This window comes from Microcaecilia unicolor, chromosome 9 (genome assembly GCF_901765095.1).
Source record: "Microcaecilia unicolor chromosome 9, aMicUni1.1, whole genome shotgun sequence".
Taxonomy (NCBI): Eukaryota; Metazoa; Chordata; class Amphibia; order Gymnophiona; family Siphonopidae; genus Microcaecilia; species Microcaecilia unicolor.
Window position 1 is genome coordinate 183,171,257 of NC_044039.1, and position 24,582 is coordinate 183,195,838.

The window sequence follows — 24,582 nt, forward strand, 5'->3', positions numbered from 1 at the left end:
GCTCTCACGGCCTGGATGTTGAGGGCGTAGACTTCGCTGCGTTGGGTCTGTCTGAGGGTGTCTCCCGGGTCTTGCTTGCCTCTAGGAAGGATTCCACTAAAAAGAGTTACTTTTTCAAGTGGAGGAGGTTTGTCGTCTGGTGTGAGAGCAAGGCCCTAGAACCTCGTTCTTGCCCTGCACAGAACCTGCTTGAATACCTTCTGCACTTATCGGAGTCTGGCCTCAAGACCAACTCAGTAAGGAATCACCTTAGTGCGATTAGTGCTTACCATTATCGTGTGGAAGGTAAAGCCATCTCTGGAGAGCCTTTAGTCGTTCGATTCATGAGAGGTTTGCTTTTGTCAAAGCCCCCTATCAAGCCTCCCACAGTGTCATGGGATCTCAACGTCGTCCTCACCCAGCTGATGAAACCTCCTTTTGAGCCGTTGAATACCTGCCATCTGAAGTACTTGACCTGGAAGGTCATTTTCTTGGTGGCAGTTACTTCCGCTCGTAGGGTCAGTGAGCTTCAAGCCCTAGTAGCTCATGCTCCATATACCAAATTTCATCACAACAGAGTAGTGCTCCGCACCCACCCAAAGTTCCTGCCGAAGGTGGTGTCGGAGTTCCATCTTAACCAGTCAATTGTCTTGCCAACATTCTTCCCCAGGCCGCATACCCGCCCTGCTGAACGTCAGTTGCACACATTGGACTGCAAGAGAGCATTGGCCTTCTACTTGGAGCGGACACAGCCCAACAGACAGTCCGCCCAATTGTTTATTTCTTTCGACCCTAACAGGCTAGGGGTCGCTGTCGGGAAACGCACCATCTCCAATTGGCTAGCAGATTGCATTTCCTTCACTTACGCCCAGGCTGGGCTGACTCTTGAGGGTCATGTCACGGCTCATAGTGTCAGAGCCATGGCAGCGTCGGTGGCCCACTTGAAGTCAGCCACTATTGAAGAGATCTGCAAGGCTGCGACGTGGTCATCTGTCCACACATTCACATCTCATTACTGCCTCCAGCAGGATACCCGACGCGACAGTCGGTTCGGGCAGTCGGTGCTGCAGAATCTGTTTGGGGTGTAAATCCAACTCCACCCTCCAGGACCCGAATTTATTCTGGTCAGGCTGCACTCTCAGTTGTTCTTCGTAGGTCAATTTCTGTTGTACCCTCGCCGTTGCGAGGTTCAATTGACCTGGGTTATTGTTTTGAGTGAGCCTGAGAGCTAGGGATACCCCAGTCGTGAGAACAAGCAGCCTGCTTGTCCTCGGAGAAAGGGTATGATACATACCTGTAGCAGTTGTTCTCCGAGGACAGCAGGCTGATTGTTCTCACCTACCCTCCCTCCTCCCCTTTGGAGTTGTGTGTTTCATCTTTTTGCTAGTCATTCAACTGGCGGGAGCGGTCGCGCACGGGCGGGAAGACGGCCGCGCATGCGCGGTGGGCGTGTCCTGCGTGCCGACCGTCCCGCGAAGCTTCTTCCGGTTGGTGGGGGCTGCCGCGGACGTCACCCAGTCGTGAGAACAATCAGCCTGCTGTCCTCGGAGAACAACTGCTACAGGTATGTATCATACCCTCCCTCTGCAGAATGCAAATAAATTCATATACTTTCCACAATGTGATTTTCCGGATTTAATTTGTGATGTGCTATCTCTCACTGTTACCAATAACCTACCCTTCAATTATGGGCTGCTCATGTCTTTGTCAGTGGGCAAACTTACAAAATCAGCAAGGGATCAAATACTTATTTCCACCACTGTATATACTATCTGCTACCACATTTGCTTATTTCCGATCTGAGGAAGAAGGGCAACCTTCGAAAGCTAATCAAGAAATGTATTAAGTTATGTCCAATAAAAAAGGTATCATATTATTTTCTTTTCCATGTTTTATTTTGTTTGATTTCTATTGATAATGTTTAATGAAGAAATATTTTCTCCGATTTGTGTTAAATTTATTATTTAGTAGCTTCATTGTGTGGCCCCTAGTCCTTGTATTTTTGGAAAGACTAAAAAAAAGTGATTCATGTCTACCTTTTCCATGCCACTCAGTATTTTATAGACATCTTATTATATCTCCCCCCAGTCATCTTTTTCCAAGCTGAAGAGCCCTGTCCTCTTTAGCCTTTCCTCATAGGGAAATCGCCCCCATCCCCTTTATCGTTTCGTCATCCTTCTCTGTATCTTTTCTAATTTGGCTATCTTTTTTTGAGATTCGGTGACCAGCAGTATTTGAGGTGTGGTCGCATTATGAAGTGAACACAAAGGCATTATAACATTATCATTTTTTTTCATTCCTTTCCTAAAAATTTCTAATATTCTTTCCTTTCTTAGTTGCCACTACACACTGAACAGAGGGTTTCAGTGTATTAACCATGATACCTAGAACTTGGGTGGTGACTCTTACCCCCCCCCCCCCCCCCCCAGTTTAATAAGCCGAACAGCAGTGCCGACACAGCCCATTCAAAGTGAATGGTCTGTGTTGGCATTAGCGCACTGCAGCCACTAGCACAACTTAGAAAGGGGTTAATGTGGAAACTTGCATAGTGCAGTTATAGGGGGTCTTTTACTAAAGCTTAGCTTGCATTATCTGCAGCAGGGCCCATTTTATTCTTATGGGCCCTGCTGCAGATAACTCAAGCTGAGCTTTAATAAAAGACCCCCATAGTTTTAAAGTTCCTCTTTTCTACATGCATCACACTTCTCCTGTTCCTTGTGGATATTAAATGTCGTCTGCCATTTGGAAGCCCAGTATTATAAGGTCCTCTTCTTCTGATTTAACAACTTTGAATAATTAATTACCTTACTAGTTATCTCTACATCTTTTATAAATGTTAAAAAGCAGCGGTCTCTGCGCAGAAATCACAAAAAGGACCTTAGATCAAACTGAGTTCAAACCCATTGGTTCCAAAGATTGCATACAAAAGATGGTCCTTTGTTCCTCTTGTAAAAGGCGTTGATCTATATCCCACCTTTCCATGGATTATGAAGTACCTTATAAACTAGACATTTCAAATCAGCAATGCTATGATTCAAAGTACCACAAGTGGTGCAGATATGAATTTCTACTGATACAGCTCCTGTGCTCAGTTATGCAAGTCTTGATATTACGTTTTGTTTTTTCCAATATGTAGATGTCTGCATGGATATTAGATAATGTATGTAACTCTTGCTGTGTCGCAATCAGATGAATGCTTTAAGGTGAAGCTCTTATTAGACTTTGGATGGATGAACTTGGGAGTCTCAATAGATTGAGTACAAACACTGCATTTGCTGCATCTTCTGTGTCCAAAGAAAATACCTTGGAGAGGATCTTTAATCAAAACAGGAAGGGCAGATAGTACATTTCTCAAGTTTTTGGCGTATGCAACTACTAGATTCTTCTTCCTAAAGCACTCATGGCCTTCCAAGATATGCCTATTCTTCCTAGTAATATATTGTATCTTATGTGCAGTGTGAGAGTATTACAGGGTGCATACAATATCATGTTCGTTCTTCTTTTGTAGTGATTTCAGAAGGTCGCTCTTGGGTATATTCCTTGCTTTAAGCCCTTCTTCTATACATCTTTTGGGATCCCCTCTTCTTGAAAACCTGTTTGGCATAATGGCTGACTGTTCTTTGAAATCATCAAAGTCAGAACAGATTTTCTTCAAACGTAGAAATTGGCAGAAAGGCAGGTTCCGTTTGAGTGAAGGATTATGAAAACTTTAGTACAAGAAAGCATTCCTGTTGGTTTATGATAAAGGGTGCTCTTAAAACCGTATTACTCCTTGCCGCAGATTAGTAAATTAGTAGAAAACTAATTTTGTGTATCATGCTTCATTTTAAGATAGTGAGGATCCCTTTCGTTTAACCATTTCAAAAAACTTTCCAAACTTATAGAATCACCAGGCCATAGCAAGTGTGGTTCTTCAAAATGTACAGCGTATAGGTTTGCTACATCGGGTACCATTGCTGCTGCCACTGCAACCACATATTTGCAAGTAAAATTTGTCTAGAAAATAAAAATATTTTTTTTGTGAAGGCTATAGTTGCGAGAGTCAGAATAAATTAATTGGAATCCTCCAATTTGTAGTATGAGTCTGAACAGCTGTGTTAATGATGTCAAGTGCTTGTAACTGTGTGATATTAATATAGAGGGCATCTATGTCGACAGTAACCCCCCAAAAATCATGCAAATCATGGTCAAACTTGTCTAAAAGATTAATCGTATGTCCAGAATCTCGCAAATAGGACTTGATCTTAGGCACCAAAGGATGGAGAAATTGATCCACAAAAATTGATTGGTTCAAACACGGATTCTTTTCCTGACACTATTGGTCTTCCAGAAGGATTAATAAATGACTTGTGTATCTTTTTCAAGGCATAAATTGTTGGAATAATAGGATGTTTGATAATCAGGAAATCTTTCCTTATTTGTATGGAAACCTGTAGACACTTATAATTGAACAACTTCTTCAACCTCTTTTTGGATTGATGTGGTGGGATCTTTATGTAGGCATGAAATAATACTGTTTATCTGCCAATTGTCCCTCAATTTCAGCCACATAATCCTCTCTATTTTGTAAACCCCCCCCCCCCCCCCTCTTTTTATACTAAGCTGCGCTTTGACTGGGCTGTGTCGACATTGACACACAGCTTAGTAAACAAGGGGTAAGAATTTCCCAATTGGTGAAATTGTGCTTTTATTTACATGGTTGTGGACTGGTAAGTGTTAGTCCTTACTTCAAACTCTCAGTGTAATACATGACCACTAGTTCACCAAACTCTACTTCAGGAATTAGCACTAGTATTGTCCTCAACATCTTCATTACTTTTGCCTTATCTGGATTTGTCTTTACAGATTGACTGTATGCTAAGTAGGGAGCAAAGAAAACCACCCCAAAGGGGTGGAGGTACACTGGTTCCTATGTAAAAGGTTGCAGAAGCAAGAATTAGGAAAGGTAGGCTCCTCCCGGTTTTTAGAAGAGCCTACCTTTCCTACTTCTTGCTTGTGTATGCTAAGCATTCAGAGATAATGAAGCATTTGTCCTCACACCTGCAACAAATTGATCAGACTGCATATAAAAATTGTATGTTGGCAAAAAAAACAAAATGTTACACTGACTTTCCATTTTTCTGGCCAAAGTAGTAATGTAAATATTGAATACAGGAGCTAAAATCAGACACTAACTGGCCATGATGGATGGTGTAAAACTATATAAATAAATCCGATTGTAGCTATGGGCAACACACGAGTTTCAAGTTTAATAGTTAACTTCTTATCCCACCCTACGAAACATACCATCAAAGCGGCTTACAATCTAATGCTAGAGAGAGACAGAGCTTTAGGAGTGTGAGATGTACAGTGGGGCAGTGAGTTTGGGTTTCAGGATTCTGCAACTGGCTTAGCCTTAACCACATAGGAACAGGGGAATAAGACAAGTCTAAATAAAAGGGCTGTAGTTTGGCCTTGAATTGGGTCAGAGGTCAGTTGTTGCAGGCGATAGAGTTCCAAAGTAGGAGGCCCTGAACAGAAAACAGCTTGCTCACAAATATGCATCATAGCCAGCAACAGTATTTCCTTACTGCAGTGTGGTCTAGTCCAGCAGTCTGAGCTGGACTAAATGTCTAAACATATTAACACGGTCCAGGTGCTAAATTTGCTTTAAAACCAGATTTTCAAGAAGTTTAGCTAAAATGGCAAATTCAACACAGGCTGTTTGATACCTAGTGGTAGTACTGTGAGACTACCATTAGGGGTTAAAGCTGCCATTTTGAACCCAGAACAGCTATAGGGCAAGAGTAGAGAGAGACTGCACCTTGCCCCATCCAGTAACCTACCAGGGAAACCTCTGGGTGAGTCCTTAGGGGTGTGGTGGTGGGAGGGCAGATGCTTTGGTTGGAGAGAAAAGGGGGGGGGGGGGAGAGCTGCTTGGGGGTGGCCGGTTACACGCCCACATCAGCTGATTTACCCACATTACATGCCATAGCAGACACTGGGTATACTCAAGCTGTCTTCTAAGGCATGCAACACAGACCCATGAGATAAATGCAGGGCAGAGGCTGGCCACATCCCCTGCACTACTGCTGTGGCTTTACACTTACTGCATTTAAGTGCAAAACCTTAGTAAACATGTTCCCTAGTTTCAAGCATTCCCATACTGTACAGTTTTATAGAAATTTGTGGCTTAAGTGTAATTGGTGAGCAGAATTTTGCAAAATTTTCTGCATGTAAGTTGAAGGTCTTTGGACTAAGAAAGTAATATATAAATGTTTAGTGTCCTTTTTTTTTTTTTTCCTTTCAACCCAGTTCATGTAACTATATTGTACTATCAGCAGTCAGGTCTTCAGTAGATTCCCTTGGCTTTCTTTCATCGACTGCCACTTATTGTGTTGCATTTTCTTCATGGCATAGGGTAGGGGAAAGGAGTACTGGAGGATGCAAACCCTATTTTATGAGTGGTTGTGATTTTTACAGATATTGATGAATGTGCCTCTAACCCTTGTGCGCGTGGAGGGACCTGTATTAATCGCATTAATGGTTTTGAGTGCATATGTCCTCCTCAGTGGATTGGAACCACCTGCCAACTTGGTAAGCAGAACCTGTAACAATTGGAAAAGTATTGCTTATCTGGAAAATTAGAAATGCAGTTAATTTTTATTAGTTACTGGTAAGGAGTAGAAGAATATATATTTAGAAGATTTTATAGGAAATTGCAGGGGGGAGGTTTCCCAAGAAGGGGATCTACATACATGCATTAGTTATGGTACTTTAAGCTCTAGTTGACATTTTTTTTCTGTAATGTTCAGCCACCAATCTGAATACAGCTGAATTGGCAAGTTTATCATTTTCCCTCCAGTATATACAAAGTGTGTGCTTACTAATCACATGACAAATCTGAAAACCTCAACGTATAATTTTCATATGGCTGTCTTCACTTTCCTTTTATTCTTCAAAAGTCCAATCCTCGATGCAGTTCTAGAAGTTCCTTTGTGCATTTGTTTTTGAACTTACACTGGTGGTGGTGGTGATTTTAATGGTGGCAGCACTTTTTAAATTGAAGGTGGATGAAAGAGGCTACTTTCTAACCTTGACTAATAAAAAACATTTTGTTTAAATGTATTCAAATGAATGCTTTTTGGTATGAATTAATTATGATGGGCATGATTAAGTAGTTCATGAGAATTATGAATGTGATGCAAGATGCAGTGAAATGTAATTGAAACTCTCACAAAGTACAGAAGCATGAAAAAAATTGGACCACTAAAGCAGAGTGAAAACTGTAATGAGGTACATTTCACTGGGTTGCTTTATAACATGATTTGGAACTGGAACAGCCATTGACCTTGCATGTGGGCTTTGCTTGGTAAGGGTGTCTGCTTCCTGGTTTGCTCTTTTATCTCCTTTCTTTTGTCTTGTTTCACAGATGCTAATGAGTGTGAGGGGAAACCCTGTCTTAATGCTTACTCTTGCAGAAATCTGATTGGTGGATATTACTGTGACTGCATTCCAGGATGGACAGGAGTAAATTGTCACATCAGTTAGTATTTAACAGTGAATTTTTAGATTACACTTTATCGTTCTTCTAATTGCAACACACACACTTATTTGCCTACTGATTTAATCCTTCACTAGCATATGCCTGACTTATTTTCACTGTTCATAGTGAATGTTGATATTATATTGCTCATTTACTAAGTTAAGCTTTCAGCCATGATCCCCAGAAAATACTGTAAGGGGTCTTAAGTTCAGGTTGCACTGTGATTCTGGGAGTGCAGTAAAGCCCCATATTTTAAACTTCAAATTTTAGAATGGACTTAAGCCTATTAAAGCACACAGAGTGACAAGCCGGAACATATTTCTGACCCACTTGTAGGCATTCCTGGGGATATATTTCAGGCAGCATCACAAAGCATGCATGTAGTTCATAAAATGCACATACATGCATGTACTTTACCCATGAACATTTGCACAACTCCCAAGCAGGTGTAAATACACATGGGTAAATTTTAATTATTTTTGTAGGTTTGTGAGGTTACCTCAGAGAGAGAGGTGTCAGCCCAAATTGCCTGTTTTATAAAGGCAATCTAGGCAACTTATTATAACGTTTCACTGTTACTCATGTGGTGTTCTTAAACATCATCCCCCTCTAAAAAAAAGTCTGATGTAGCTTTGACAGGTAGATCTTCTGGTTCTTCTCTCTGCTGTGCATGCTTTTATGCTAATAGTAATTCTCAGATGGCTTCTGTTATCAAGGCATTTTGATGCAACTAAGATATTAAAATTATGTTTTTAAATTCTTTTTAAAGATGTAAATGACTGTCATGGACAGTGTCAAAATGGAGGCATTTGTAAGGCAAGTAATACTTTTTTTTTAAGTGAAAATAGTATGGTGGTGTATATCTATTGGCCTTAACTTATGATTAGTAAAATTGTACATTATACCATTTGAACCAGTGAAGTGCTCAACTACAGGAGAAAAAAAAATCAACCAGTAGATTTTGATTCGTGTGCTTCAGTCTATGAGAGAGTAAAGATTGTGAACCCCCCCAAAATAATTTTACCATCGTTCCCATGCTAAAATTGAATCAGTCAATCTTTTGCTATAATAGTTTGAATTAAATCAAACAATTCTTACTTTGTATTTTGTTTCTCAAGGCACACAAAACAATGATACTAACTCAAAATCTATGTGTGAAACAGTAAGTGAACCTTTCGTTTCCTTAGCATAGTTGGTTAATTTAGAATAATTTGTTTAAAAAAACTTGAAAACAAGCACACCACCCTGCACAGTAAATATGCATGATTCAGTTTGGGCATCCTTTCCTCCAGAGTTTGATCTTTTCCATGTTAATGGAAACTCATCAAAGCATGAAATAAACATTTTAGAGAACATATAGTAGTTGATTCTTAATCTGTTTGACCAGGGTCGCAAGACCCATTTCTGAACAGCTGGGCTCCATCTAGCCATAGACTACAGTGACTACCCAGGAATGGTCATCCTGCCAAGAACACTTCAAGAGCATACTGGAAGATCATAAAATCACAGAGCCCCATATAAACATCTGAAGATGCATTCCTCTTACTGCAGCTGATTTTTAGGGTTCATGCTAACTATCAGAAAAAGACTACATGGAAATTAGTGTTCACAGGACAGCTAGGAAGAAATAACTAGTGTCTAAAAACAATGCTACGTTCTTCATTTTACCAGAAAGCATCAGGATGACCCACAAGACTTTGAAAAATTGTTTTCTAGACATAGTCGTAAAAAATTTAAAATGTCATTCGCAATATCTTGATAAACTAAATAGTGCTGTCCAGAGCAAGAACCTCAATACTGTCAGAACAAAGTGGTGGAGGCTTCATGGTGTGGAGCTGGTTTGCTGCAACAGGTCACGGACAGATTGCCATCATTTATAGAACCACAAATTCAGCTTTGTCAGAAAAATCTAGAGGAGAATGTTAATCCATTCATCTGAGCTGAAGTGAGTTGTGCAGCAAGACAATGTTCAAGTAAATCTACTACTACAAAGTGGCAGAAGAGATTAAGGGCAGAAGAATTGCCATACTGGGTCATACCATGGTCCATCAAGCACAGTATCCTGCTTCCAACAATGGTCAATCCAGGTAGCAAGAAGCTGTCAGGGTCCCAAAAAGTAGATTCCATGCCACTTATCCCCAGAGATGAGCAGTGGGCTACTTACTCCCAGTCTGCCTTAATGGATCTGTTCAAAGCTTTTTTTTTAAACCAAGCTATGCTAATTGCTTCTACCATAACTTATAGTAATTAATTCCTTAGTTTAATCGTGTTTGAAGAAATAGTTTTCTCCAATTTGTAGTGTTCCAAATGTATTATTTAGCAACTTAAAATTTTTGGTGTGTCTTCCAGTCTTTGTATATTTTTGAGAGCATTATCAATTGATTTGTGTTTATCTGTTTCACTCATGATTTTATAGACCTATATCTCTTTTACAAGTTAGAGCCATAACCTGTTTCACTTTTTCTCATTTGCTCTACATTTTTTTTATCCTTCTCAATGATTCTGCTTTTCTGATTTCCACTATACCTTTTTGAGATAAAGTGACCAGAACTGCACATACTGTTGCAAGGTGTGGTTAGCGACACAAGACGTTGATATTCTGTTTTATTCTCTATTCCTTTCCTAATTCCCAACATTCTTCTTTTTTTTTTTAATATAGTTATGCATTATGTGCAAATTTAATCAAAGTGTTTGAAATTAAGAACTCAGAAGGAAAACATTAAGGTAATCAACAAAAATTAATTAGTCCAAAATTAAAAATATGGGGACCTATAGAAAATAAAAAGTAAATAGAGAAATACTATTCAAAAGAGAGGTTTTTTTTTATAATTAAAGGAGCAGATAAAGCTGGAAACTACTGAACCAGATGTGTCGTACATCCCCTAGAGGGTTCCCACTCACCAAAACTCAATACCCTCCTGAGCCACTATAAAATCCAGCAGTTTTTTAGGTTCAAAGAAAATATAACATCACCATAAAGAACTAAATATTTTGAAGGAAATTTCAATATATACATGTTACCAAGGGCTAGGACTCTCAGCCGTAAAGCTAAGAAATCTTTTTTGCACTTTTGTGTCATCTGAGCCAAGTTGGGAAATATACAGACTACATAGCCCCAAAACTGCTCTTGAAAACAACAAAAATAGATAAAATTAGTCACAGTCCAAAGCAAAAGTCACAAGAATAGTCTGGTCAGTAATCACATTAAGCAGACTCTCAAGAAAAGCTTTAATGGAATCAAAGGCTGGAATAGAACTACTTCTGGTGAACTCCTTAACACCAAATACTGAACTCTTACTATAGGAGTTTCTGATGGAATTAATAAGATGTTTTGCAATATTTCCCTAGCCATCTCAATGTAAAAATTAAAGGAAACTTTGGAAAGTTCAAAGGTCTTCTGAATTATTCCTCCAACTGTTCCCCCCCCTCCCATATGTTCCAACTTGTGCCTCTGTATCTTTCTTTCTTTCATCAGTCACTTCCAGCTTCTTTGTCTCTCCCATTTGTTCCTCAAGCATTCCAATCTGTTATCCTGATGGGCTTAACCTAAACATCACCAATATTTACTTGCAAACCTTGGAAAGTTGCTTTCAGTGAAATATCCAGAGTCTTGATAGCCTTCCACAAGGTGTCTAAATTGTCCAGGAACAGTTTCTTCAATCCCTCAAACAGGGGTCACCTGCAAAGAGCTTTGATTGTCCACCTTGACTTCAACTCAAGTATGTTTATTCTCTTACAGAGTACCTCACCAGCCAAAGCTGAAAGGGGTCCCACTGGCCATCTAAACCTGGGACATGGCTCCACAACAAACGTTGCTGCCAGTCCCAATCCCTCTGCTGCATTCATAGCACTTTGGGTCAAGGGGGAGCGCACTCTCTATTCTGGACTCAGTGACACCCAGTCAACACTGGTCTGTGGTCTCAGCTGTAGCTGCTCCTATATTAGCAGCCACAGCTCCACGAAGAAGAGTTCCATAGCTGAAGTTGTTTGGACCAGACATGGTGATTAATTGGCACTTGGAGGGTAAGCCCAAGTCTTCCTTTTCTCTTTCCCCAATGATAAGGAGCAGATGCACCAAATATTGACAATATCTTGCCCCCCTCCTAATTCCAAACATTTTGTTTGCCTTTTTTGGGGAGGGAGGGCTGCTGCCACATACTGAGCAGAAGATTTTAATATTGTCCATGATGTCAAGATCCTTCATCCTGGTGATGATTAATGTGGGAACTTTAGCATCATGTAGCTGTAGCTTAGGTTATCCCTTCCTTCATGTATCACGTTTGCTTTTGTCAATATCTACCATTTGGATGCTTAGCCATGTAACATCCACCTTGTGATCTATCAACTTTGAATAAGCTTTTCATCTGCAGATCTGATCACTTGTCTCCAGTTCCAGATATTTTATAAATACTAAAGTACTGATCAGAGTACAGATTTTTGGGGCACTACAGTATTCACCTTTCTTGAAAAAAATAACAATTTAGCCCTGCTGTTTTTTAACCCAGTTCCCTAGTTGCCTGCTATTACTAGACTTTTTAATTTCCTTAGTCTCGTGTCAGACATTTTATGAAAATGCAGTTATATCAACTGGCTTACATTATCCACAGGTTTGTTCACTCCAAAAAAAAAAAAATGTAGCAGACTGGTGAGGCAAGACTTCTCTTGGCTAAATTATATTGGCCTTGTCAATCAAATGACTGTATGTTCAGTAATTTTGTCCTTGATCACCCTGGAATCCTTTTTTTAAAAATTGGGATTATGTTGGCTGCCCTCCTTTAGACTATTTTAATAAGGCTCCGGGGTTACTATTGAGGTCTGCAGTTTCACTTCTGAATCCTTTCAGTATGTGATCCTATCCAGGTGTTTTGCTCTGGTTTAGTTTCATTTGCTCTTGCATATCTTAGTTCACTGAGATTTATTTCCTTTGAATTGTCACCGTTAAATACAATTTCTGACATGGGTAGCTCATGCATCTTACTCAGTAAAAGCAGAACCAAAGAATTGATTTACTGTCTCCACTATGGTCTTGTCCTTCCTGAGCCCCATGTTACCCATAGATGCTCCTTGTTTTGAATGTTATCTGAAAACATTTCTATGAGATTTTGCCTTTATGACGAGCTTCTTTTCAATCAAATTCTCTTTTGCTTACCTTATCAATGCTTTGCATCTAACATGCCAGTGCTTATGCTGTATCCTATTTTCTTCATTTGGATCAATTTTTACATTTTTTTTGAAAGATGTTCTTTTGACTATAATAGCCTCTTTCACCGCACCTTTAAACTGTGCCGACAGTCTGCCTTCCACCTTTTTAATGCATGAAATCTGATTTGGGCTTCCAAAATAGTGCATTTAAACATATCAATGCTTTGGATTGACCAAGTCAGTCCCACTCTAAACTCTATTGGAATTTTATGGCAAGACTTGAAGTGAACTGTTCAAAGAAGTCCTCAAATGTCAGTTAAAGCAGTTTATCATGGAAGAATAGGTCACAGTTTCTCAAGGATGATGTGAGACTGAATAATTTAGTATGAAATGTTTAGTAGGAGTTACTGCTGCACAAATTAATACCATCAGTTACTGAATGAAGGGTTCCCATACTTTTTCACACAAGGATACTTGCTGTTCAACCTTTTTGGTAAATAAATAAAGATACATCCTTTTGTATGAGTTATTCCGTAGGGTTGTCTTTTTTTATTTTTTCTCTTGAGGTTTAGGCTAGTCTTTTAGAGGTCCTTTAACTAAGTTGCTGTAGAAAGTGACCTTAGTGCACCCTTACGTAGGTGTTTCCCATGTACTAAGACCATTTTTACCACAATAGTAAAGTAACAGTTTTTCATTTTTTTCCTTTTAATGGCCATGTGCTAATGTCTCCATTAGCACATGGCCATTAAAGATTACCATGGTAGCACTTAGTGACACCAATTTTGTAGGTGGTAAGGGCTCCCACAGTGATCTTGCACTAATCAGCGTGTGGTAATTGGGAGGCGCTGATCAGCACTTTAAAGCCCACCCCCCAAAACACCCTTTCTGTGAAAAAAAATTTAAATTTTAGCACATGTTAATTGGGAAATTAGTGCAGGACACCTGAGAGCATCCATGGTAAGCCCTTTTAAGTTGTGGTAAGCATACAGCTTAGTAAAGAGACCTCTTAGTTAAGTTTGCTCGTAAGCATGGAAGTTGGTCTCACTCATACAGCAATAAGTCAAAACCTGTTTCTTTCAGTAATCACAGAAAGGGATTCCAAAATTGGGCATGGGACAGTGGCATGTCTTTTTGATTAAGGGGTGGCCCAAACAGTCTAAACCCAGTCTCTTTCCCTCAAGCTCTGTAACTGATGACCTGTCGGGCAAAGGATTACTTGATTCCTGAGTCTGATACTCCCCTTTCAGATACGTGTGATCAGGCAATAGCATATCTGGCAAGTCCTCCAAATATTTATTTGTACTGTTTGTTTTGTTTGCTTGTTCATTTGTCCAGGACGAGATAAATGGGTACCAGTGCTTTTGCCCACGTGGTTTTGTTGGCAAAAACTGTGAGGTGGAAATAAACGAATGCGCCAGCAATCCATGCCAAAATGGAGGACACTGCGATGACCTGGTAAATGGACTTCGCTGTCGATGTTTACAAGGCTATTCAGGAGTGTTCTGTGAGGTGAGCGCTGCTTGATGTATTGAGTTCTGGAAAGAAACTTAGGGCCCTCTTAATTAAGGTGTGCTAACGTTCTTAGTGCGTGCTAAAAATTAGCACGCGCTAACTGTGTAGATGCCCATAGGAATATTATGGCCATCTATACGGTTAACAGGCGCTAATGCTTTGTGCGCACTAAAAAATGCTAGCGCAGCTTAGTAAGGAGTAGAGGAGTGGCCTAGTGGTTAGGGTGGTGGACTTTGGTCCTGAGGAACTGAGTTCAATTCCCACTTCAGGCACAGGCAGCTCCTTGTGACTCTGGGCAACTCACTTAACCCTCCATTGCCCCATGTAAGCCGCATTGAGCCTGCCATGAGTGGGAAAGCGCAGGGTACAAATGTAACAAAAATAAAAAATTACCCTCAAGTTTAAATTGGAGCAATTCAAGGCCTAAAGCATTACAAATTTAATGCACTGATAAATACTATGTATGAATAAGCGAATTTGTATGACTGTGCCTAGATAGATTTCAGCACATGTGGAGGACTGAAAGGGTATGTGTAAACTAGAATTTAGTGTGTATAGTATTTTTTTACAGAATAGCAGAATAATCCTCAATTTTGTCTTTGTATTCTATATCCAGTTCTTGATATGTTTTACTGACATACTACACTAACAGTTGTGCTTGCCTGAGGGTCTGTAGTAGATTGAAGTCAGGGTCTGTTTTAGCCAAGAATTATGTGTGTACTTTTTTTATTCTTTCTAACACAATAAAAGTTGGAAAGAATTGTACAAAAGGGGTCCTCAAATGTCTGTCCATCTGGAGGCAAAATAACTTCTTAAAATTTTAATGGAATGGTATGAAGTCTGGCACGTGGGGAGAAAATGGTAAAAAGACACATTGAAATTAAAAATGAGCCAAATCAGACCAGGGTGCCAGAGAAATAAGGCCCCTTACAACGTTGTAGGATACAAACTTTTATATACATTGCAACATGGCAGTTTGAGAATTCTTCCTAACTGCTTCTCCTTGTTCTCTTTTTTTTTTTTTTTTTTTTCCCCCCCTTCCCCCAGCAACTGCCACACCACCCCACAAGCTACCTACACCCAGAAAGCACCCCAGCAAACTGACCCACCAAATTCACTAATTGCCATGCCCATAAAAACTACCCCTTCCCCCAGTTACTGCCTTAACGCATACATACGTATATATGCAGGGGTTGGAAAGAATTCCAAGAGGCACGCTTTCCCCACTTGTTTAATTTTATGTTTGCTTGCATGTGAAGAACTCTTGCTCCCTAAAATCATGCATCCATAGTTGGTACGAAAGTTTGACTATTTTCTTATTTACTTGATCTGTATCATCAGGCCCACTCTTTAGGGGTTTGTCTCTAAAATCAAGAGGAGTATGTAGCGTCTAGGTCCTCAATAGCAAACCACAATGAACCTTGAGCTATTCTGTAGAAAAGGTCCATTTTTGTTGTTTAGTTGAGAACCAGCTGTACTGAAGGGGTTTTCCTTCTCCCCCCCCCCCCCCCCCCCCCCCCCCCAAAAATATATATATTACTGTGTATGGGAAGAATACTTAGTAATTTGGCCCTAAATGTGATAATTGAGCAAAACCAACCAGCCTTAGTATTAGTCCAGTAAATCCCATCCTAAAAAGCAGTATGTTTATTTTTGTAAGAATATTGAGAGGGCTGCTGTTAGATTTGACACAAAGCTAATAGGATGAGTTGGCCAGCTGCCCTTATGTTACAGGAAATCTCTACAACTCTTTCCAGATGTTTTAAAGTGCCAGCTAATAAGATGCAAGAGGAAAAGGAAATTTGCATTAATAGAAGGAAACAAATGGCTTCTTCTGATTAAGAGAGATCTGAGAGGGTACATTTCAGTATTTTCAGAACTGTATAGTATTTCTTTTATGGTTAACACAAAACTGTCAACAAATGGAGCTTCAAAAAAATGACTGACTTACAACTAATGGTGAGCAAAATCCTTCAAACATAAATGCTGAGTACATGTTTAATGTCACTGAACCATATAGAAGACTGAGCCTAAATATTTAGCCTGTGTTGTGTACTGAATAAGTGAATCAGATGGAGCCATTAGAATTTTTCAGCTGTATAAAACATCTGGTGCCTTGTACTTGTTTAAGTTTGGGCCTAATACAAGCACCAACAAAAATTACCTCTGCTGGCTGGCTTCTGATGTTCTCTTTTCTTTATCAGCTAGATCAGTCCAGATCTATGCATTATGTCCCTTTTTATTAGTAGATACAGGCAAAGAACTTGAAGATACCGATTTAGGGTTACCATTTTTTGTCCTCATAAAAAGAGGACACTTGCCCCGCCCCCGGTCACCCCCTCCCCCATCATCTTCACTCCCCCCCGTCACCTCCCCTCCCCTTACTCTACTATCCCTGGTGGTCTAGAGGTACCTCTTCGGGGCAGGAAAGAGCCCCCCTCTTTCCTGCCCGGAGCGCTGCTGCCAGCTCAGCTGCCCTGCATCCTGTGAGTCCGGCTCTCGGCGTTTCAAAATGGCCGCCGAGAGTTGAAGTTTCGCGAGGCTGCTTCAACTTTCGGTGGCCATTTTGAAACGCCGAGAGCCAGACTCACAGTATGCAGGGCAGCTAGCAGTAGCGCTCCGGGCAGGAAAGAGGGGGCTCTTTCCTGCCCCGAAGACAGAGGTACCTCTAGACCGCCAGGGATAGTAGAGTAAGGGGAGGGGAGCCCCGCCACCGCCAGCCAGCCCGTTTGTCCAGAAATCCGGACAAACGGGCAGGCTGGCCAAATCCGTCCAGACGTCCGGATATGTCCTCAAAAAGAGGACATGTCCGGGTAAATCCGGACGTATGGTAACCCTACACCGATTACATCATCCACTGTAAGGCAGGGGGCTCTTAACCAGTGGTGCCCATATTCCTGAGGGATGTGGAAAAAGGTTAAACAAAGTGCAGAATAGGTCTTGATCAGAGGCAATCTATTGAACCTTTCTTGACAGTGTGAAAGCTGTTGTTAGGTTGGCTTTCAAAGGAATTTGCTCAGGAAGCTTAATAGTTAGCTGGGTAAATTCCTCAGGCTGAAAACGTCTTAGTATTCACACAGGTACACTTTTATTAGTGGAGTTCTCCACTCCAGCAAGGTAATTGATAGAAATCAAACAAAATTAAAACATGGAAAAGAAAATAAGATGATACCTTTTTTTTATTGGACATAACTTAATACATTTCTTGATTAGCTTTCGAAGGTTGCCCTTCTTCATCAGATAAGAAATAATGAAGGGCAACCTTCGAAAGCTAATCAAGAAATGTATTAAGTTATGTCCAATAAAAAAAGGTATCATCTTATTTTCTTTTCCATGTTTTAATTTTTTGATTTCTATTGATTACCTTTAAGAGTGGACTAACACGGCTAACACACCTCTCCACTCCAGCACAAACTCTCAAAGGCCAGCCAGCAGAGGTAATTTTTGTTGCTGCTTGTATTAGGCCCAAACTTGAAACAAGTACAAGGCACCAGATGTTTTATGCAGCTGAAAAATTCTAATGGCTCCATCTGATTCACTTATTCAGTACACAACACAGGCTAAATATTTAGGCTGTCTCTTCTATATCTTTCCAGCATCCTCATTTTCAACAGTGCTCATCCTTTTGAGGGGATAAATGCCTCTCTGGGACTGATGCACATCATAGACCATGCGGACGCCTGACCCAATGATGGGGCGCTGTTCAGCTCTTCGGTGCCCAACATAGGTGGTCAGCTGACTCGCTGACCAAAATAACTTCTGACCAGTGGGTCTTTGATATTATCCGAGAAGGTTACAAACTGCAATTCCCTTCTCCCATGCACAAAGTGTTTCTGGAGTCCTGGTGCGCCACGACCTCCAAACATCCGGCAGTTTGGGCCACATTGAGGTCACTTCTGCACCTGGGGGCAGTGGTACCAGTGCCTCCTCCCAAGGTTTGCTCAAGCCGATATTTGATTTACTTTGTTGTCCCTCGGAAAGGTGGCCCTTTCTGGCCTATTCTCGATCTCCGGAAGGTAAATCAGTGTCTTTCTGTGCGGCATTTCTGCATGGAGACACTCAGATCTGTGGTGGCGGCGGTGGAACTGGAGGAGTTTCTTACTTCCTTGGATCTCAAGGAAGCCTACTTTCATATTCTTATTTGGCCACCGCATCAGTGATTTCTCCATGTTGCAATTCTGTGACAGCATTTCCAGTTTTGGGCCTTACCTTTTTATTTATTTGTGACATCTATATCCCACATTATCCCAAACAAGTTTGAGTTCAATGTGGCTTACACTAAACAGTATAGGATACATAACAGACTAATGCATTAGAAAGTAATTTTTTTGTAAGAACCCAATTATACAAAACAATATCAAAACAACTCACCAATTACCTAAACAATTCACAATACTACATGAATCACAGTCAGGATTTTGATCCAACCATAGTACAGAAACAGTGCTAACCACTCTCATAACCAAATTTAAACAACTAATTGCAACTGGAAACAATGTGCTACTCCTACAATTTGATATGTCCAGCGCGTTCGACATGGTCAGCCACCAAATACTCCTGAACATCCTAGACTACTTCAGGATTGGAGGAAACGTACTAAGATGGTTTAAAGGCTTCTTAACAGCAAGATCTTATCAAGTGATCTCAAACTCAAAAACGTCAACCCCTTGGAAACCTGAATATGGAGTACCACAAGGATCACCGCTCTCACCAACCCTTTTTAACTTAATGATGACACCTTTAGCCAAATCGCTATCCAACCAAGGACTTAACCCGTACATCTATGCTGACGATGTCACGATATACATCCCGTTCAAACAAGACATAACCGAAATCACAAATGAAATCACACACATCCTCCAAATAATGAACTCATGGGCGGACGCATTCCAACTAAAGCTAAACGCAGAAAAAAGTGTCTCATCCTGTCCTCACAATACAACACAAACAAACCCCAATACCATGAACACCCCAGATTACACACTTCCGGTCTCAGACAGCCTGAAAATCCTGGGAGTCACAATTGACCGAAATCTCACACTCTAAAACCATTAGAAAAATACAGCAAAGAAAATGTTCTACTCAATGTGGAAACTTAACAGAATCAAACCTTTCTTCCCAAGGGAAGTATTCCGCAACCTAGTACAATCAATGGTGCTAAGTCATCTATGCAATGCCATTTATGCCGGATGCAAAGAACAAATCATCAAGAAGCTTCAAACCGCTCAAAACACAGCAGCCAGACTCATATTTGGGAAAGCGAAATACGAAAGCGCTAAACCCTTAAGATAAAAACTACACTGGCTTCCACTAAAAGAACGAAGTGCGTTCAAAGTTTGCACCCTGGTCCACAAAATCGTCTACGGGGAAGCCCCGACCTACATGTCAGACCTTATAGACTTGCCTATTAGGAGCACTAAAAGATCTTCACGCACATTCCTCAATCTCCACTATCCTAATTGTAAAGGGCTAAAATATAAATCCACATACACGACCAGTTTCTCATACATCTGCACGCAGCTATGGAATGCACTACCGAAAGCCATAAAAACACAAGACCTAACCATCTTCCGAAGGCTACTGAAAACAGATCTTTTCAAGAAGGCATACCATAAACATCCATCTTAAATACTAAATAATAGTATACACGATCTATACAAAACTGAACTTTTATCGCATGACTGCTTAACCTCTTTGCTATTAATGATCAAGCACTACCACTTTAAACCTTATGTCGAATAGGGTCTCTCTCTAGTCGATGATCTAATGTATGTTACAATCCAATTTATTACTCAGGAGCCTTCTTGCAATACCATAATGTACTCTTCCTCATCATGTATGTATGCACATGGTGTGTGTGTGTGTGTATATGTATATATATATATGTATATATATATATATATATATATATATATATATATATTTCTCCGAGGACAAGCAGGCTGCTTGTTCTCACTGATGGGTGACGTCCACGGCAGCCCCTCCAATCGGAAACTTCACTAGCAAAGGCCTTTGCTAGTCCTCGCGCGCTCATGCGCACCGCGCATGCGCGGCTGTCTTCCCGCCCGAACCGGCTCGTGTTCGTCAGTCTTCTTTTGTCCGCGCTCGGTACGGTCGTGTTTCGCCGTGTCGGGCCCCGCAAAGTCGACCTCGCGCGTTCGTTCGTGTGTTTTTCGAAAAAGAAAAATTCTAATCCTTTCTGTGTGGGAAAAGACTCTTGGTCTTTTCTTCCTCCACTATTTTCAGCTTTCGCCCCGGTAAGTTTTCTTTCGTCGTCGGGGTAGGCCGCTTTTAGGCCTCGGGTCGAAGTTTTCTTCCCCTTGTTTTTTCGGTGCCTTTTCCGCCATTTCGACTTTTGATTTCGCTGGCGTGATTTTTCCGCCCATGACATCGAAGTCTACCAGCGGCTTCAAGAAGTGCACCCAGTGCGCCCGGGTCATCTCGCTCACTGACAGGCACGCGTCGTGTCTTCAGTGCTTGGGGGCTGGGCACCGCCCGCAAGCCTGTAGTCTGTGTTCCCTTTTGCAAAAGCGGACTCAGGTAGCGAGATTGGCCCAGTGGAACGTTTTGTTCTCGGGCTCTTCGTCGGCATCGGCACCGGGGGTATCGAGTGCATCGACGTCTTCAGCGTCCAGAGCTTCATCCTCGGCCGCCAGTGCATCGAGGCATCGGCCCTCTGCATCGGCGCCGAGACATCGGATAGCTGCATCGACGTCGGTGGTACCGGGACCTCGTCTGCTGATGTCGTCGGATGGTGGTGCTTCGTCTGGAGTGCAGGTGAGGGCTGTCCATTCCCTTGCTGGTGGCGGTGAGCCTTCGGGTGGGTCTCCCCCTACCCTGAGGGCTCCTGCGGTACAGCCCCCCCGAGACCGACCTCCTTCGGCCTCGGCCTCGGCCCCGAGGAAGCGACGACTGAATTCTACGTCCTCCTCGTCGGTGCCGGGAAGCTCCGGTGACATGCTTCGTTCCAAGAAATCGAAGAAGCATCGTCATCGGTCTCCTTCCCGGGTCGGCACCGAGAGCTCTGGGTCGCCGAGGGAGTCTGCACCCACCAGGCATCGGCACCGAGAGGACCGCTCACCCTCTGTTCAGGAGGTGTCGATGCGCTCCACTCTGGACAGCCCAGAACAGCCTCCACACCCGGAACAGGTTCTGACGTCGACGCCTGCATCGACCTCCATGCCTTTCTCTGCAGCCGCTCTGAACGAGAGCCTCCGGGCCGTTCTCCCAGAGATTCTGGGAGAGCTGTTGCGCCCTACCCCTCCGGTACCGGCGGTGCTTGTGCCACCGGTACCGTCGAGCGTGGCGCCGGCTGGCCCATCGCCCGAGGTGAGGTCTCCGGCGTCGGTGCCGCGTGCGGTACCGGCTGCCGTCGCCTCCCAGGAAGGCTCCCCGACTACGTCGGCGGAGGGAGCTTCGCCGATGCGGGCGAGGGAGTCTACCTCTCGACGCCCCCATCGTGGACGTGGCTCCACGGAGTCGAGTCGGGCACGGTTGCAGACACAGGTCCGTGAACTTGTCTGACACCGAGGGTGAGGCCTTGGGGGAGGAGGAAGAAGATCCCAGATATTTCTCTGACGAGGAGTCTGAGGGTCTTCCTTCCGATCCCACTCCCTCTCCTGAGAGACAGCTTTCTCCTCCCGAGAGTCTGTCTTTTGCTTCCTTTGTCCGGGAGATGTCTACGGCCATCCCCTTCCCGGTGGTTGTGGAGGACGAGCCCAGGGCTGAAATGTTTGAGCTCCTGGACTATCCTTCTCCACCTAAGGAAGCGTCCACTGTACCCATGCACCATGTCCTAAAAAAGACATTGCTGGCGAACTGGACCAAGCCTTTAACTAATCCCCACATTCCCAAGAAGATCAAGTCCCAGTACCGGATCCATAGGGACCCAGATCTGATGCGCACTCAGTTGCCTCATGATTCTGGAGTTGTGGATTTGGCCCTAAAGAAGGCTAAGAGTTCTAGGGAGCATGCTTCGGCGCCCACGGGCAAGGACTCTAGAACCTTAGACTCCTTTGGGAGGAAGGCCTACCATTCTTCTATGCTCGTGGCCAAAATTCAGTCCTACCAGCTCTACACGAGCATACACATGCGGAACAATGTGCGGCAGTTGGCGGGCTTGGTTGATGCGCTCCCCCCTGAGCAAGCCAAGCCTTTTCAGGAGGTGGTCAGGCAGCTGAAGGCGTGCAGAAAATTCCTGGCCAGAGGGGTGTATGACACCTTTGATATTGCGTCCAGGGCCGCTGCTCAAGGTGTGGTGATGCGCAGGCTCTCATGGCTGCATGCCTCCGACCTGGAGAATAGAATCCAGCAGCGGATTGCGGACTCGCCGTGCGGATAACATTTTTGGAGAGAAAGTCGAACAGGTGGTAGAGCAGCTCCACCAGCGGGACACCGCATTCGACAAGTTCTCCCGCCAGCAGCCTTCAGCCTCTACCTCTACAGGTAGAAGATTTTTGGGGGGAAGGAAGACTGTTCCCTACTCTTCTGGCAAGCGTAGGTACAATCCTCCTTCCTGTCAGCCTGCGGCCCAGGCTAAGCCCCAGCGCGCTCGCTCTCGTCAGCAGCGTGCGCCTCAGCAAGGCCCCTCGGCTCCCCAGCAAAAGCAAGGGACGAGCTTTTGACTGGCTCCAGCAGAGCATAGCCGACATCCAAGTGTCAGTGCCGGGCGACCTGCCAGTCGGAGGGAGGTTGAAAGCTTTTCACCAAAGGTGGCCTCTCATAACCTCCGATCAGTGGGTTCTCCAAATAGTCCAGCAAGGATACACCCTCAATTTGGCCTCAAAACCTCCAAATTGCCCTCCGGGAGCTCAGTCTTACAGCTTCCAGCACAAGCAGGTACTTGCAGAGGAACTCTCCGCCCTTCTCAGCGCCAATGCGGTCGAGCCCGTGCCATCCGGGCAAGAAGGGCTGGGATTCTATTCCAGGTACTTCCTTGTGGAAAAGAAAACAGGGGGGATGCGTCCCATCCTAGACCTAAGGGCCCTGAACAAATATCTCGTCAAAGAAAAGTTCAGGATGCTTTCCCTGGGCACCCTCCTTCCCATGATTCAGGAAAACGATTGGCTATGCTCTCTGGACTTGAAGGTTGCCTACACACACATCCCGATACTGCCAGCTCACAGACAGTATCTGCGATTTCAGCTGGGCACACGTCACTTCCAGTACTGTGTGCTACCCTTTGGGCTCGCCTCTGCGCCCAGGGTGTTCACAAAGTGCCTGGCTGTAGTAGCAGCGGCGCTTCGCAGGCTGGGAGTGCACGTGTTCCCATATCTCGACGATTGGCTGGTGAAGAACACATCCGAGGCAGGAGCCCTGCAGTCCATGCAGATGACTATTCGCCTCCTGGAGCTACTGGGGTTTGTGATAAATTATCCAAAGTCCCATCTTCTCCCAGTGCAGAGACTCGAATTCATAGGAGCTCTGCTGGATTCTCGGACAGCTCACGCCTATCTCCCAGAGACGAGAGCCAACAACTTGTTGTCCCTCGTCTCGCGGGTGCGAGCGTCCCAGCAGATCACAGCTCGGCAGATGTTGAGATTGCTAGGCCACATGGCCTCCACAGTCCATGTGACTCCCATGGCCCGCCTTCACATGAGATCTGCTCAATGGACCCTAGCTTCCCAGTGGTTCCAGGCTGCTGGGGATCTAGAAGACGTAATCCACCTGTCCACGAGTTTTCTCGAATCCCTGTATTGGTGGACGATTTGGTCCAATCTGACTCTGGGACGTCCCTTCCAAATTCCTCAGCCTCAAAAAGTGCTGAGCACGGATGCGTCTCTCTTGGGGTGGGGAGCTCATGTCAATGGGCTTCACACCCAAGGAAGCTGGTCCCTCCAGGAACGCGATCTGCAGATCAATCTTCTGGAGTTACGAGCAATCTGGAACGCTCTGAAGGCTTTCAGAGATCGGCTGTCCCACCAAATTATCCAAATTCAGACAGACAACCAGGTTGCCATGTACCTCGTCAACAAGCAGGGGGGCACCGGATCTCGCCCCCTGTGTCAGGAAGCCGTCAGCATGTGGTTGTGGGCTCGCCGTCACGGCATGGTGCTCCAAGCCACATATCTGGCAGGCGTAAACAACAGTCTGGCCGACAGGTTGAGCAGGATTATGCAACCTCACGAGTGGTCGCTCAATTCCAAGGTAGTGCGACAGATCTTCCACGTGTGGGGCACCCCCTTGGTAGACCTCTTCGCATCTTGAGCCAACCACAAAGTCCCTCAGTTCTGTTCCAGGCTTCAGGCCCACGGCAGATTGGCATCGGATGCCTTCCTCCTGGATTGGGGGGAGGGTCTGCTGTATGCTTATCCTCCCATACCTCTGGTGGGGAAGACTTTGTTGAAACTCAAGCAAGATTGAGGCACCATGATTCTGATTGCTCCTTTTTGGCCGCGTCAGATCTGGTTCCCTCTTCTTCTGGA

The 24,582-nt window shown here is 43.5% G+C and overlaps 1 protein-coding gene across 2 annotated transcripts in view; it reads left to right on the plus strand.

Annotated features, from left to right (window-relative positions):
• JAG2 (jagged canonical Notch ligand 2) overlaps positions 1 to 24,582 on the plus strand; it is a 328,883-nt gene that overhangs the window by 215,616 nt on the left and 88,685 nt on the right. Inside the window, exons 9-12 of one of the 2 annotated variants that reach the window (XM_030213667.1) lie at positions 6,442 to 6,555; positions 7,391 to 7,504; positions 8,274 to 8,320; positions 13,982 to 14,155. In XM_030213667.1, the coding sequence (XP_030069527.1) occupies positions 6,442 to 6,555; positions 7,391 to 7,504; positions 8,274 to 8,320; positions 13,982 to 14,155 (449 nt within the window). The remainder of the gene's footprint in view (positions 1 to 6,441; positions 6,556 to 7,390; positions 7,505 to 8,273; positions 8,321 to 13,981; positions 14,156 to 24,582) is intronic. The other variant, XM_030213668.1, reaches the window with a different exon arrangement.